The sequence below is a fragment of the Barbus barbus genome (genome assembly GCF_936440315.1).
Source record: "Barbus barbus genome assembly, chromosome: 31".
NCBI lineage: Eukaryota > Metazoa > Chordata > Actinopteri > Cypriniformes > Cyprinidae > Barbus > Barbus barbus.
Window position 1 is genome coordinate 6,593,268 of NC_136759.1, and position 16,567 is coordinate 6,609,834.

The window sequence follows — 16,567 nt, forward strand, 5'->3', positions numbered from 1 at the left end:
GGTTCACATAAACATTTAAAAAACGATCAGTTGTCAATAGTTTGGGAAATGCTTTAGAAAATTCAGCATTTGCAATAAAACCTCTTAAAATTAACCTCTGTAATTGTTGAAAATAGCTTACGTCCCTATGAGAAACAATTACTGTCTGACTTTAAAGGTGTCATATGATGCGATTTCATGTTTTCCTTTGTCTTTGGAGTGTTACAAGCTGTTTGTGCATAGATACGATCTGTATAGTTGCAAAGATTAAAGTTTCAAACTCAAATAAATATTCTTTATAAAAATTCAAACTGGTCCATGCCCTCCTAAAACGGCTCATTCAAACACGCCCCCACATGTCTACATCACTGTGTGGGAAGATTTGCATAACCCAAACGTATACAGAACAAAAGAAGGCGTAACTTTTATTCTTGCTGTAGTATTGTTGTTGCCGCCGCCATGTCGTGGAGATGCTGTGTGTTTCGTTGTAAAAGCGGAAGTACTTTGTTTGGCCTTCCATATGCATACACAACTAAAAATCAGTGGTTAAGTTATATTTACAACACTGTTCCAGAACAGTACAAAACACATATTCGAGTGTGTGCAGCGCATTTTACGGAGGACTGCTTCCTGATCCTGGGAGAGAGTAGCCTACAATGTGAACACTATGAATGGCTGTGAACACTATAAAGTGGGGCAGTTCCAACATCGCAAGGACAGTGTGGCGCTTCTGACTCACAGCCTGTAAGTACATTTCGATATTTAAAGAATTTACTGACTATTCAATCGCGAGTTTTGAGCAATGTAGAGCAGTGTTTGTTTGGCGTTTTTACGATCACAAATGCAGACATGGTGTTGTTTATGCGGCGCAATGCATAAAAAGACCGTATTAGTCATTATAATGAGTAATTACATCTTCGCTGAATGCAACAAATGCCTCGTTTATAGTGGGTTTTATTGTTTTAGTCCAGTCGCGCCGGGACACGGCATCGCAACGTGATAAGAGGCGTGACATTTTTGTCACACGCTTGAGGTATTCGGCCAATCACAATGCACTGGCCAATCAGAGCACACCTCGCTTCTCAGAACGATGAGCTTTGTAAAAATCAACGTTTCAGAAAGGCGGAGCATAGAGGAGCAACAATAATGTACAGTATGTGGAAAATAATGTGTTTTTTGAACCTCGAACTGTGTAAACACATTGCTTTACACCAAATACACAAAATATGTTCTTTTTAGCAGCATCATATGACCCCTTTAAAACCTCTCTTAAACCTATTATGCTGTAGTTTTAAAGCTGCAGTACTCTGTTGCTGTTCATTGTTCAAAAAGCAATTAGAATGATTTAGTTCTACATAAACATTTTCAAAATACATTTTTAGAATGTTCATTGTGACTAGCATGAGCCTTTCCTTTTTCCGGGTTTCCATGATCATAAAAAAGTCACTGGAATTAATAGTTATTTAGTTTAAGAGATCTTTCTCACATTTGTAAACACACAGGTTTTTCTCTTCCATAAAGGAGTTTGTCATCACACAGCTTTGTTGATATAAATCCCCATGAGGGGGTTTGTTGTCACGACATGCATGTCTCCCTGATATCCTGTAGAATTCAACCAATCAGATGACAACTTCAAAACTCCTCACGTGTTTCTCATTTTGTGGATCTTATGCATTCAGCCACCGTTCTGAGAGTAGGTTTGTAATGACTAGATAAGGAATGGTAAGAATAATCTTAGAGAACATGCTAATTATGAGTAAGTTCCAGCTAAATGAATGCTTTGGAACTGAGGATAACTCCTAATCTGCTGCTTATTAATAGTCAGTAAGTCAGTAGTTGTTAAATTTAGGTGTAGAGTTGGATTAAGGGACTTAAAATATGGTCATGCAGAATAGGGTATTAAAATGCGCTTTATAATTACTAGTAAACAGCCAATATGCATGCTAATAAGCAATTTGTTATTTGAGAATTGATTTTTAAAAATGAAGAGTTACTAAAAAAAATTATATAGGATTATGGTAATAAGGACATTTCTTTAGCCGTATTCGGACAGTAATTGTTTCATTTGTGGTAAATTCTGATAGCGATTTATTCACATTGGAGAAGAGTTCTGTGATCGTACGAACCCGGGAATGCGTTGCTCAAGTGGTCAGTAACGTGATTGTCTGCTGTAAATTAAATGTCATATGCTTACCATACGAAGAATAAATTAATATTTAATAATAGCCTATTTATTATTATTAAGTTAATGCAACCTCTTTTTTACATTAGGTAAATAAAGCTGCCTGGTGTGTATTTTTATGTATGTAATTATTTATAATAGACATTTTAAAATTGTTTTGCATACCTGTGGCTGCCATAATAATGACTCATTTCAAATATGTGCTTCTCTTCTTTATTTTTAACACTCCCACTCGCTGTGGGAAGCAGTTATGAAATATAGTTCTTGTAAATACTTTTTCTGCATTTCAGTTAATAAATATGCATGCAAGTTATAGCAAAGTGCAGCAGTTCACATACAGTGTTTGGCAATGGTCAAAAAAGATATAAACAGTGAATTTTCTTCTTGTAAACTCAGATATGTGGATTCGGGCGGCAATTAAATTAGCGTGCAATCAAGATAATTTGGCTGTTATTTTTTATTACACGGTTGTAGGAAAAATAACTGACATTCTGGCATTGGACAGCAATGAAATCACAGATTGTGCTATATAAATGTTGAAAATACATCCCCATGAGAAATAATTACCATCCAAATCAAGCTTTTGACTTCTCTTAAACCTATGCTGTACTTTTAAAGCTGCAGCAGTCCATTGATAATGATTGTTCAAAAATCAGTTAGAAAGATGTACAGTGGGGAAAAAAATCATTTGATCCCCTGCTGATTTTGTACATTTTCCCACTGACAAAGAAATGATCAGACTATAATTTTAATGGAAGGTTTATTTTAACAGTGAGAGACAGAATAACAACAAAAAACACATTTTAAAAAAAGTTGTAAATTGATTTGCATTTTAATGAGTGAGATAAGTATTTGACCCCTTCGTAAACAATCCCTTGCTGGCAATCACAGAGGTCAGACGTTTCTTGTAGTTGGCCATCAGGTTTGCACACATCTCAGGAGGGGTTTTGTCCCACTCCTCTTTGCAGATCCTCGCCAAATCATTAAGGTTTCGAGGCTGACGTTTGGCAGCTCGAACCTTCAGCTCCCTCCACAGATTTTCTATGGGATTAAGGACTGGAGACTGGCTAGGCCACTCCAGGACCTTAATTGCTTCTTCCTCAGCCACTCCTTTGTTGCCTTGGCCGTGTGTTTTGGGTCATTGTCATGCTGGAAGACTCATCCACGACTAGGGTTGGGAATTCGAAAACCGATTCCAATTCCAGAGTCGGATACTTAAGGTCAGGAATCGGATCCTTGTTGTCAAATTAAAATTTAAATTCCGCCTATTGATTCCTATGAATCAATATTAAATATTTATGAATATTTATCGATTATATTGTTATGCCAGTAGGTGGTGAAAAGGGACTGTTAAAATGTATTTGTCTTTGAATCATACAAGAGATTCTTTAAAGAACGCTGATTCATCCAGTAATGAAATAAGTACATCTTGAGTGAGTCATTCATCAATTACATGCGATTTTATTTAGTTGTCTAATAACAACTTCCATTGGGGAAAAAATAAACAAACAAAAACACTCAATTTATCCAGAATCATGCAGTTCTATTTTGCACACAAACAGCTCTTAAAGAGTCCAGTTTTTATATAGCCTATGATTTTTGTTCATGGTATTCAGCTCCAATGAATAGTTTGCAAAAAAGAGACAGGATAAATGTTTGATATCATTATTTAATCACATTGGAATCAAAACTGGGAATCGGAATCGATAAAATTCAAATGATACCCAACCCTATCCATGACCCATTTTCAATGCCCTGCCTGGCTTCAGTGTCCTGGCCCTGACGGTACAGCAAAACACCCCAAAAGCATAATGTTTCCATCTCCATGTTTGTCGGTGGGGATGGTATTCTTGGAGTCATAGGCAGCATTCCTCCTCCTCTAATCACGGCGAGTTGAGTTGATGCCAAAGTGCTCGATTTTGATCTCACCTGACCACAACACTTTTACCCAGTTCTCCTCTGAATCATTGGCAAACTTCAGACGGGCCTGTACATGTGCTTTCTTGAGCAGGGGGACCTTGCGGTCGCTGCAGGATTTCAGTCCTTTACAGTGTAGCGTGTTACCAATTGTTTTCTTGGTTACTATGGTCCCAGCTGCCTTGAGATCATTGATAAGATCCTCCCGTGTAGTTCTGGGCTGATTCCTCACCGTTCTTATGATCATTGAGACTACACAAGGTGAGATCTTGCATGGAGCCCCAGACCGAGGGAGATTGACAGTTATTTTGTGTTTCTTCCATTTGCGAATAATCGCACCAACTGTAGTCACCTTCTCACCAAGCTGCTTGGCGATGGCCCATTCCAGCCCTGTGTAGGTCTACAGTCCTGTCCCTGACATCCTTGGACAGCTCTTTGGGTCTCGGCCATGGTGGAGAGTCTGGAATCTGATTGATTGGTTGCTTCTGTGGACAGGTGACTTTTATACAGGTAACAAGCTGAGATTGGGAGCACTCCCTTTAAGAGAGTAATCCAAATCTCAGCTCCTTACCTGTATAAAAGACACCTGGGAGCCAGAAATCTTGCTGACTGATCTAATACTTATTTGACTCTTTAAAATGCAAATCAATTTATAACTTTTTTGAAGTGCGTTTTCTGGATTTTTTTGTTGTTATTCTGTCTCTCATTGTTCAAATAAACCTACCATTAAAATTATAGACTGATCATTTCTTTGTCAGTGGGTAAATGTACAAAATCAGCAGGGGATCAAATATTTTTTTCCCCCACTGTAGTTTCACATAAACATTTTCAAAATACATTTTTACAATGTTCATTGTGACTAGCGTGATCCTTTCCAGGTTCAGGGTTTCCATCCAAAAAAAAAGTCATTTGAATTAGTTGTCTGAAAAGATAAAGAGAGGTCATGATTCAATCCTAGGTCTTTTTTTATTTTTTTTTAGCAATCCTATTCCAGTCATTAAAATAGACTGGGAAGAATGATTTGTCGGAATATGCTGGATCTCTGTGGTTTGTGCTCTTGTATGTCATCTTACCAGTCCTGCCCTACAAAGCCCAGTCAAGAGGATTTTTCTGTTTGTAATTTTTTTTCTGTTTAAACATTTCTTAAACAATGAGAACAGATGTTCAAACATTAATTTTCAAAATAGGCATTTATAGGAAATGAACAGGATACATATAAAAAGGAATTTTGCTTGGTTGCATTTTTCTTCTTTTGTAGTGCACTACAATGGGTTCTCCGAACACTGCGGTTGAAGAGTTGCCTGTCTGCGACCTCCGTGCTATTGGAAAGAAGTTTGATGAAGGCCTGTACACATCCTTGGTCAGTGTCTGTACACAGACTCCGTGTCTATGCTTGTCTTAGATCTGAGCTCAACGTAAGGGAAAAGTCTTTAAGCACTTTGCTTTCTGAGACACAAGAACAGTTTAAAGAAGTCCAGTTCTACTGGAACGGGATTGTACAGTTGAAAAGCACCTTACTAATTGGTCCACATTCCGTGGTTCAGTTTGGATGTGCAGTTTCGCTATGCTTTAAGAGTGTTTAGCATCCCATAAAGCTCATAAACTAGGGCTTTATGCGTAACTATGAGTAATTACTGTTAGCTAAAATAAATGCATATTCTCTTGCACACTAATCACTAGCATCTCTGTTGGCATTACCGCAATCATTTTTAAACTCTTATTTTTACTACAGAATGAACAGAAATACAAAACTATAAATGTTAATTTCGTTTGTGGCTTTGTCAAGCAGAAATCCTTTCACGAGGATGTGGTGAAAGTCATTCGCAATCACTTGGAAGCTGAAGAAATTCTACCGGAGGACCAAAGACCCACTGCCTTCGCCCGCTCGTATTACCTGAAGGTCAGATTCATGTGTATTTTTTAAATTGTTGTACGTTTACCCAACCAGACAGAGTAGCTTTGGTCATTCTGTGAAAATTATGAAAATGATGCACTGCTTAAAAATACAGGATATGATGTCCAACTTCAGTTGCTATTTTTTGACTGTTAGTTTTATCTTGAAAGCAGAAGCATGTTTACATTTTTGGCAGTACAATGAGACAAAACAAAGTAGTATGTTGGCATGCTTTTCCAAATACAGTCTAGGGGCCTATGAAATCTGATTTATTTTTTCACAAATTCCGTTTTTTTCTATTTTGATCTTTCTAGATTCCGTTTTTTTCTAGACTGTTTTAATGGTTAAATTACATTTGTATTAATCAAAAAGCATGTCTAATTAATTGAAATTATGGAATTTGACACCAATTTATTAAGAATCTAATAAAGCCATTTGCACCACGCTCTTCCGCCACTTAATATTATGTTTTGGTGCGTCAATATATTAAATTACTTAGCACATGAGACCATTATCACCCTTATCTTATCTTATTTTATATATATATATATATATATATTTTATTTTTTTTTTTATAATTTTTTTTTTTTACCAAATACTGTGTTTTCCATTTTATTAAATTGTAATAATCAAAAGCATCTCTATTAAGATTTCGTAAAAAAAAAATATATATATATATATATATATATATATATAATTATATATATATTATTTTTTCTTTTTTCAGAAATACTTTGTGTATTTACATTTTTCTGCTAAATAAATTCTTGTAAATATTCCTTAAAAATAATTAAATACTGTAATTGAATAATGAAAAAAAATATTTAATAATGATCATTATTAGTTATTAGTAATACTATCAATACATTAATATATTTTCACAGTTTCTTTAAGTTAACTTTTATTTTGACAGGTTACTATGAAGAACTTTAAGTTTCTCTGTGATATGACGATCGCTTTTTCTCAAAAGAAATGGTAAAATGCTCATGAAGTGACTCTCAGAGCAGTTCTAGATATATGGAGTATATTACTATTTAAATAGTATATTTGCAGCTTAATATTCACAGACACTAGTTCATATCATTTTTTGATTTAAGTGTACTGACCTACTTTTGATTTAATCATCCAACATTTTCAACATCTGTGACATTCCACGTGATACGGTAAATTCCATTCGTCATTCCGTCTGTGGTTTCAGGCATCGCGGGAATCATAGAGCCCTAATAGTCTTAGGAATGCTCTTATGATACCTGTTTTTGTGATTTAAATTTGTTTTCAATCTTTTTTTAGCTCTTAGAAGAAGTTTATGGTTGGTTTAACAGTCAGGACCCTAAAATATGGGATCCACGCTCTAAACATCTGCCAGCGTAAGCACCGTTAAATTATTTCCAGCTGAAATGAACAATGAGCAGAAATATTGTTGTATCTTTTGGTAATGCCACATGCTTTCCTTTTCTGCAGTGGAATGCTTTCACATGCTGTGATGCCGCCAAATTATGAACATGTTTATGCGCAATGGCGTGAGAGAGATGGTTGTAGTAAGGCTTTGGACAGCGCCCCACAGATGACTGGAAGACACATGGATGTTAAAATGGGAGAAGAAGAGGATCTGTCCACACCTTTAGCCCATAACCCTAAAGGACACTTTATGGACATGAGGGCATTACGAATGAATCTGAAAGGTAAATAAACACGCAAGTATAGAATGACATTAGTAACCATTGTTTGTGATCACATGGAAAGCAGAGCAAATCATCCTAACTTGGCATTTTGATTCTGTCTCCCAGGGAAGAAGGGTCGACCAGCTAAATCTGACTTTGACACAGGTTGGTCAAAAGATGACGAGAGACAGTGTGCTCTGTGCCAAAAATACGGTGATGCAAAGGCCAGTGTAAGTACTTTTAATACTGTAAATTCATCAGTGTATTGTACCTTTTAATATAGCTTTTTACTACAAGGCCTTAACATGGATTTTAGGAATGGTGCCATGGAGTACATTTGCAGTACCATTTAAACACTGGTATATGTATGAATGTAGTATTCATCATATCTATCAATATTATGGAATTACCATCTAATAATATCTTTATACCAGTACTTTGCAGTCATTTTTTTGTAAGGGTGCTTAAAAAGTTGTAATTTTCAGGTGCCTTGTCATTAAATTACAGCATGCAAGTTTTACTCTGATATGAGAAAGATATTATTAGTGTCACCAAAACTGAAATTACAGTCCTTTGTACTATACATTTCTCTTCCCAGGATGCAGGGAGGTTGCTCTATCTAGGGCAAAATGAATGGGCTCATGTAAACTGCACCATGTGGTCTGCAGAGGTGTTCGAGGAGGATAATGGCTCACTTCTGCATGTTCACAGTGCTGTTGCACGAGGCCGTCTGATGGTATACCATTAATCTCATATACTTCTGGTTTAACTGAGCTATAGGTGGCACGTTATACTGCCTTGAGTAAATAACATTAACAAACATGGTGCTTAATAGGTTGTTAATGTCTATTCAAATAGTTTGAAATTTCATAATTTAGTATTTAAACATGAACAGTTTACTTGCATCAGGTAAAAGCAATATAATGTTTGGCTTTGATAATGTTCTGACTTTCCTTCCGTAGCGATGTGAACGGTGTAACCGAACCGGGGCAACGGTAGGTTGCTGCCTTACTTCGTGCCAGAGCAACTACCACTTCATGTGCGCCCGCTTTCGCAACTGTGTCTTCCAGGATGATAAAAGAGTCTTCTGTTACAAGCATCGTGACCTTATGAGTGCAAAAGTGAGCTTTCAGTTTAATAGCATTTAATTTAGTCATTGCTGCTTATTTAGTTGTGGTTTGATATAGTTACTAAAAAAAAATCAACCAAATAGAGACTTAATGTTGGCTTTATATGACTGGTTTGAGAGAGAACTTTTTTCTGTAATTTACCAGATCATCACTGGTCAAGGGTTTGAAGTACTTCGCAGGGTTTATGTGGATTTTGAAGGGATAAGTCTTCGAAGAAAGTTTTTAACTGGATTGGAGCCGGAGTCAATCAATTTAATGATAGGTTGGTTTTTTTTTTATTGTTGAATGATATATAAATAACACAGTTTAATGCACGTAAATATAAATGTTATGTTTTGTTGTATAAAAATGTTTGTACAATAATTGCACAATGTTTTAAACATAATTTTTCACCGGTTAGGTTCTTTGCTAGTAAAAAAGCTGGGAAAGCTGAGTGAGTTATCTGCCTGTCATAGAAAACTTTTCCCTGTGGGTTATGAGTAAGTAGCTTTTATTTATTTTTAGGAGTGATGAAATGGACATGCTTGACGTGTAGTATTGCCACTCGCTTGCACATCAATACCGTTTTTGTTTCTTCTGCTGTTTAGATGCTCTCGCTGGTATTGGAGTACTGTAAACCCCCTTCGTCGATGCAAATACACATTTCGTGTTAGGGAGGTCCGGCCACCTGTTCAGGAAAAACCAGTGGAAGAAGCGCCCGATCATGGAGAAAATTGCACAATTGCCCATAGCCTATGCCCCCAGTCAGGTGAATACTATGTAATATTACTACTTGCAAAGTGATGGTTTGTACATGGCTTGTACTTACGTTGTTTTTGAATATTATTAATTCCAATATGTATTTTCATTAGAAACTGAAGCCCTGGGAGTGGATTTGTCCTCAACAAATCCTTCCACTGAGACAAATTCCACCTCGGTCCCTGTCTTTGCCAAACCGAACCTTGGTGCCCGCCCCAAAATCCCTTCATACCCCCAGAACAGAAGACCTGCTGGAGGACTATCCAGACCACTGCCTTCTCCAGGTAGTTAATATCAATTCAGTGAGGTTGCATGTATGGTCTTCACAAAGTTCATATAAAGCATGTTGATCATTGATTGTTTTTTTGTTTGTTTACCCAGGAGCTGCCCCATCCAAACCTCACCACATCCTGACTATTAGTGATTTGGAAGACACTCGAAGGCCTCGACGGCATAGCCCACACACCCAGAATAGCAGTACCCGCAGTCACATGGCCTCCCCTACTCTTGGATCCCCTGCAGGCCTAATTGCATCTAAATGTTCCCACCACCCTAAAACCTCCCAGCCTACCTCCCCAGGTTTCCCCCTTGGTGCTACTGAAAACCTGCTGACCTCTTCATCAGTTCGTCCTGTTGGTCGAAGTGCTTCCTCTGTCCGGGGTTCTGGAATATTGACGCCCCATTCTACCTCAGGACTGTTTTCACAGTCCACAAGGCAAGGTGGCATTGGCAGCACCCCTTGCACCAACCGATCTCTCACCTCTCCCACCCACCTCTCCACAAGACCAAGGCCTTTTGATTTTAATCAGATAGACTCCGTTGAACTTCCACACAATTTTATAGCATCACCACAGGAGCATCCAGGAGAAAATGGTGCCTTGCCATTAGGAGACCCTTTGGGTACACAAAAAGGTAATCATCTAGGCAGTGACAGGGATTTCGCTTACACATCCTTCCACTTAGAGGCAGACCTGACTGTGGCACCTGAGCTGAGAACTGAGCTTGAAATTGAAGAAACCGAGCTGAATGAAGGCGTAGCTATGAACTGCAGTGCGCAAATTGTAGTTGAAGGTGAAGACAACCAGGAAGACTTCTGGGAGCCAGATGAAGAGAAGTCCAAAATGTCTTCCCAGAGATTGTCTTGTACTGTTGATCCTTGTAGGGAAGACTGGGGTAATAGTTCTTCTGATGAGGACATGGAAAACTACTTCAACTTCACTCGCACAGTGGTTACTTGCAAGGCTCAAAGGGATGCCTCTCAGACATCTACATCTCCATCTTTAAGGCAGATTTCACAACTTGATGGTGTGGATGATGGGACGGAGAGTGATACAAGTGTGGCTAACAATGAAAGCCAGGGTGTTAAATTGTCAAATCAAGCCCAAAAGCCACACAAACCGTTCAACGCTGTGCCTCATGAACAGACAGCTAGCAATGGTCTGTGTTTGGCATTTCCAAGTCCTGTTTCTGATATTTCTTCAATTCGGTTAGAACCCGTGTCCAACTCTGAGACTGTTGCTGATCAAGATTGTTTTGGTGTAACCCAATCATTCCAATCAAACCAAGACCCTTTGAATAATTTTCTTCATCCAAAGCTTTCAAACACTGCATTCTCTACATATGGTAATGATTACCAAACCCCTCATTTAATTGTTGAACCAGAGACACCCTTAATTCTTGAGAGATGTGATCCTCTTTCACCCAATGCACATTTCACAGAGTTGGTCCCAGTCCAGGATTCTGTAAATGACCCACAAGACTCCAAAGAATTGTACTTGGATCCTAGTAGTGGCCACTTTGTGTCGTCAATGGATGGGCCTACAGTTTACCAAAACAACCACTTGCATGAAGATTCTCCTGACTTAATGGAAGTTAATGGAATTCAGAATCCACTGCAACAAAATCCTATTCCTTCCACGGTGTTACCCGAATCTGCATCATCTTCTGATTCCTCTGCACAAGTTTCTTTTGCAACATTCCCAAATCAGGCACCATCTGCAAATGTTTCCTTGTACCCTGTCCAAACTCCTGAGGGTAAGACAGTTTTGCCACCCATGGAGAGCTTCAGAACCAAATTGCGCCCACCTGCTGAACCAAGGCATCCTGCCCCTTCAGTTCCTGGAGGGGCAATGCCATGTGTTCCCACAAATTTACCACAGAAACCAGAGTCAATGCTGTCTGTGCCATCAGCCACTGGAGTACCTCTTGGGACTTATGGCCCAGTTTCGGGTACCGTGTCTGTCCCATTGCATCCCACTCACCCGCAACCCATCGGCTCTACAACTGTTGGCATGATCTCCTCCTCTGTAACTTCTCAACCATCAGCTCAGTGCCAAGCAATGCCTTCTACCATTCAGCCAGCCTCTGCTCCAGGTGTCATCAATGGGTACAATGCCACACCTATGCAAAGAGAAACTGCTCCAGGTCGAACAATTTCCATAAATTTTTCAACCCCCAGATCAGCAATTGAACCTCAACAACAGTTGGTTACCCATGCATTGCCAGGTCATGCTATTCTTACTGTAAAGGAGGTTGGTGGACCCAATGTGGATCCCACACCACATGTTTTACTTGTTAATCGTCTTGGTCAAATATTTGTCAAAAACCCCGAAAGCAACACCTTTCAGCTGCCAACTCCAAATTCCCCTTCATATAACTGTGTTACTCAAATTGCCAGTCTCTTGCAAAGCAATGCCTTGTCCGCAACACTTGCAGCAGCTGGGAACTTGACCCCAGTTGCAGGTGCCACCATTCCTACACAAGTCTCCCAAATTGTAACTCCATTGGTACAGACCTCCAACACAATTACCCACCTACTTACCACTAGTACTAACGGAGCAGCTTCACTACCAGCAGATGTTAAGAAGCCACGTAGGAATGCCAAAGCTTCTGGAGATGGAGTGAAAAAAACACGGAATAAGAAGGTGTCTTCCACACCTAGAAGGGCAAAGTCTGCAAGCACACATGGCCCCTCTAGCAAACAATCTATGAGTCAAATAACAACCTCCTCAGATACATCAAATCAAGCAGAAAGTGCCCAAGCTATCATCAACCAAGCTATGGCTGGATATTATGATCCCAACAAGACTGTTTCCCTAATTCCCTCATCACCTCGTAACAGTACCGTTGTTGGGCGAACTCAGACAACAAGTTCAGTAGTTTTACCGGAAGGACTCCTTGTTGAATCAGAGATAAAGGCCTCCCCACCAGCAACACCAGAAGCAGCACCTCGACCAAAACAGGTTCGAATGAAAAGAGTGTCCTCTTTATCTGACCGTATCGCCACCAAGAAATCAAAATCTGACTTTTTAGACCTGGACCGCCCTAGTGGATTGGAAGAGCCACGCAAGTCAAACTTGGTATCAGCAAGGTAAATAGAACCAGTAAGAGCTGACTCAAATTGCTTTCAAACTCTGCATGGATTATTCATTTGGCTGTTCCTTTTTCCATTGCAGGTATGGAGTTCGTATTAAAACCCCAACTGTCAAGGGAATTCTAGACTTAGACAAGCTGAATGAAGAGAGAAGTAGTGACTCTGAGAGTGCAAGGTGAGCCTTTAAATGGAAAAGGGGGAATGCAATAAATACATATAAGTATCAGTATAATTTTTGCATATTAAGTAATTTTGAAATTAAGTAATGCATAAATGTCACCTCCTTCAAGATTATCAAGTTATTGATAATTCACACTGTGTGACTGTCACTCGTGTGAACGAGAACCGATTTGCCTCCGATTTCGGGCATTTGTCGACGATTTCGCAAAAATTGTTGGCGAGTGAAAATCAGGGTTAAAATCATGCAATGTGAACTTTGTATTCTTAGCTGGTAAAACATCTGTGTTGAATCATGTTGTCATGTTGACCTACTTGTGTTTTTTGCTTGTCAAACAGTAAATTCAATGCATACATGCAGTAGATCATGCCAAATATCTGTTTAACATGTCAAAGATAGAATACATCTGAATGTTTTCATATTAATAATAACAAAAACCACAGTATTTTTGGGTGGGTAGTTTGTTCTACCTTTTCCACTTAAGTATGTCATGCGAGTAAGTGGTGACGTTATAGTATTGTAATGGAAAGAATATGTCTTGCATACATACATGCATGCAATGGCTTGACTAAACCACTGAAACTGTGTGTGGCCTATCTAGGGCTGGGCGATATGGCTGAAAACTGTATCACGATATCAGTGTTTCATATCGGTCGATATCGATAATTATTGATATTTTTTTTAAGGTGGTACATCAAGTTCGTGGTATTACCAGTCTTGGCGGGGATGACGGTCTTGCATAATTTGCAGACGACATTTGGTCTGACTACAGTCAGACTTATAATATCCAAAAAACTGCCATACTGGCGAGCTGACTTTTTCTTTTATTTACAATTTCCTCGCTCGCTGCGGCACTCATTTTCTGCTTATGAAGAGGAATCCAGCAGACCAGCCAATAGGGTCTGGCTGCAGACGTGCACTCTCAGCCGCGCGTGCGCACTTAGACACGAGACAACGATATGGCGCAACCAAAAATGATACTGTTACATGATTGGCTGTTAGCGTGTCACTCCCTACGTTGCTAGGTTACCAGAGAGCGAGTGCCTTTGTTAATGACACCAAAATTGCTTCGCAGCCTTTGTTTTCTTCCGACAAAGAATAAAAAATATCGACCGTTTTATCAAACACATTTGTTATTGATATCGTTCACGTGTCTATCGCGATACATATCGTTATCGTTTTATCGCCCAGCCCTAGGCCTATCATTTATTTTATTTTAGGCCTGGACCTTGGGATCGTCTTTCGTTGCCTCGTGGTGGAGATGGCAACAAGCCAGCAACCTGGGATCCTGCTAACCGTAATGCACTGTCTGACTGGAACAAATACTCAGGTATTATTTTTTTATTTTATTTTGCTCACTTTAAGGTGTTTCAATGGATTAAACAATAAGACTTTTCCTTTTAGGGATGTTGTCCTGTTCAGATGATGAGATGCCTCCATCAGATGGGGAAGAGCATAGTCCTCCCAGCCGAGACCAACCCCACCTACGCTTTGAGATCATTAGTGATGACGGCTTCAGTGTAGAAGCAGACAGTATTGAGGGTAGGAGACTGCGGTTGGAAAATATATATTGAGTGTAAAAGTATGATCTACTTTCAGTGTGTATATATATATATATATATATATGTATATATGTGTGTGTGTGTGTGTGTGTATATATGTGTGTATATATATATATATATATATGTATATATATATGTGTGTGTGTGTGTGTGTGTATATATGTGTATATATATATATATATATATATATATATATATATATATATATATATATATATATATATATATATATATATATATATATATATATATATATATATGTATATATGTGTGTGTGTGTGTGTGTGTATATATGTGTGTATATATATATATATATATATGTATATATATATGTGTGTGTGTGTGTGTGTGTATATATGTGTATATATATATATATATATATATATATATATATATATATATATATATATATATATATATATATATATATATATATATATATATATATATATATATATGTGTGTGTGTGACCCTGGACCACAAAGTCTTAAGTCACTGGGGTATATTTGTAGCAATAGCCAAAAATAAATTGTATGAGTCAAAATTATCTATTTTTCTTTTATGCAAAATCATTATGATATTAAGTAAAGATCATGTTCCATGAAGATGTTTTGTAAATTTCCTACCATAAATATATTAAAACTTAATTTTTCATTAGTAATTTGCATTCCCAAGAACTTCATTTTGAGAGCTTTAAAGGCAATTTTCTTTAGTATTTAGATTTTTTTGCAACCTCAGATTCCAGATTTTCAAACAGTTGTATCTCAGCCAAATATTGTCCGATCTTAACAAACCATGCATCAATGAAAAGCGTATTTATTCTGCTTTCAGATAAATCTCAATTTCGAAAAATGTATGCTTATGACTGATTTTGTGGTCCAGGGTCACATATATATATATATATATATATATATATATATATATATATATATATATATATATATATATATATATATATATAATTGTTTTTAGTTATTCTATTTAATTTTTTTTTTTAAATACATGGGCATTTTCATTATTGGCAGGCCAAAGACCTAAATATTTTGTGTGCGCATGTAAATTGTAGTGTTTTTACATTTTTAAATGTATTTATGAATCAAAAAAATGATCACATTCATTCTTCACATTCACAGTTGCTTGGACCGCTGTTATCGAGGGAGTCCAGGAGGCCCGTGCAGTTGCTGGACTGAGGCAGCTCACTTTTTCTGGGATGAGCGGGGCGCGTGTGATGGGAATGCTGCATGATGCTGTAGTCTACCTGGTTGAACAGCTCCAGGGGGCCAATCGCTGCCAGCGCCACACCTTCCTCTTCCACAAGCAGGCCAGTCAGGAGGAAGATCTGCCCGTTAACCCAAGTGGCTGTGCCCGCTCTGAAGTCTACCTGAGGTCAGTTCATTTGTTTTTCTCAATTAATCAAAATAAGAAATAAGTGATGGTAACACATTGATACAAATAAATGTATGTACTTTCTCTTATATGTATACTACTTCTAAATATTAATTATATATATATTAAAAGATGAATATGAGACAAAACTACAGAATGTCACATTTTATTATTGAGTGATTCAACACAGATGTTTTACCAGCTAAGAAGTTCAGCACTTTTAGAGTTTCATCCCTGTATCTGATGTGAGCATAAGTATTGGAACAGTTGCCTCACAGGTCTTTCTAAGTGATCAGCTGTGTCCTGTTGCATTAATTCTTCAGATATTAAAAGCAGGCAATGTGTCGTATCAGTTATATCCATTACTTCTGTATTCTGAATCTTGCATTCGATGATGACACACACAAACCAGGATGAAGATGAGGGAGCTGACTTTGAGAGAAAAGCAAGCAATTTGGATGCTAAAAGAAAAGAGGAAGTCAATTAGAGCTATAGCAAAAATAAAGGGCATGGAGAAATCAAGAGTTTGGAAACCACCAGCGACACCAGCAACCAACAACGACTTGA

At 38.0% G+C, this 16,567-nt stretch overlaps 1 protein-coding gene across 2 annotated transcripts in view; it reads left to right on the forward strand.

Annotated features, from left to right (window-relative positions):
- LOC306851804 (histone-lysine N-methyltransferase 2A-like) overlaps nucleotides 1-16,567 on the forward strand; it is a 41,794-nt gene that overhangs the window by 18,561 nt on the left and 6,666 nt on the right. The window contains exons 18-33 of one of the 2 annotated variants that reach the window (XR_013782535.1): nucleotides 5,337-5,438; nucleotides 5,868-5,978; nucleotides 7,263-7,339; nucleotides 7,434-7,654; nucleotides 7,760-7,863; nucleotides 8,232-8,369; nucleotides 8,596-8,754; nucleotides 8,908-9,025; nucleotides 9,164-9,242; nucleotides 9,351-9,511; nucleotides 9,615-9,785; nucleotides 9,883-12,871; nucleotides 12,957-13,049; nucleotides 14,250-14,382; nucleotides 14,457-14,594; nucleotides 15,748-16,000. Coding sequence is in view for 1 of the 2 variants with exons in the window: in XM_079388249.1 (XP_079244375.1) it covers nucleotides 5,337-5,438; nucleotides 5,868-5,978; nucleotides 7,263-7,339; nucleotides 7,434-7,654; nucleotides 7,760-7,863; nucleotides 8,232-8,369; nucleotides 8,596-8,754; nucleotides 8,908-9,025; nucleotides 9,164-9,242; nucleotides 9,351-9,511; nucleotides 9,615-9,785; nucleotides 9,883-12,871; nucleotides 12,957-13,049; nucleotides 14,273-14,382; nucleotides 14,457-14,594; nucleotides 15,748-16,000 (5,024 nt within the window). In the remaining variant the exon portion in view is untranslated. The remainder of the gene's footprint in view (nucleotides 1-5,336; nucleotides 5,439-5,867; nucleotides 5,979-7,262; nucleotides 7,340-7,433; nucleotides 7,655-7,759; nucleotides 7,864-8,231; nucleotides 8,370-8,595; nucleotides 8,755-8,907; nucleotides 9,026-9,163; nucleotides 9,243-9,350; nucleotides 9,512-9,614; nucleotides 9,786-9,882; nucleotides 12,872-12,956; nucleotides 13,050-14,249; nucleotides 14,383-14,456; nucleotides 14,595-15,747; nucleotides 16,001-16,567) is intronic. The other variant, XM_079388249.1, reaches the window with a different exon arrangement.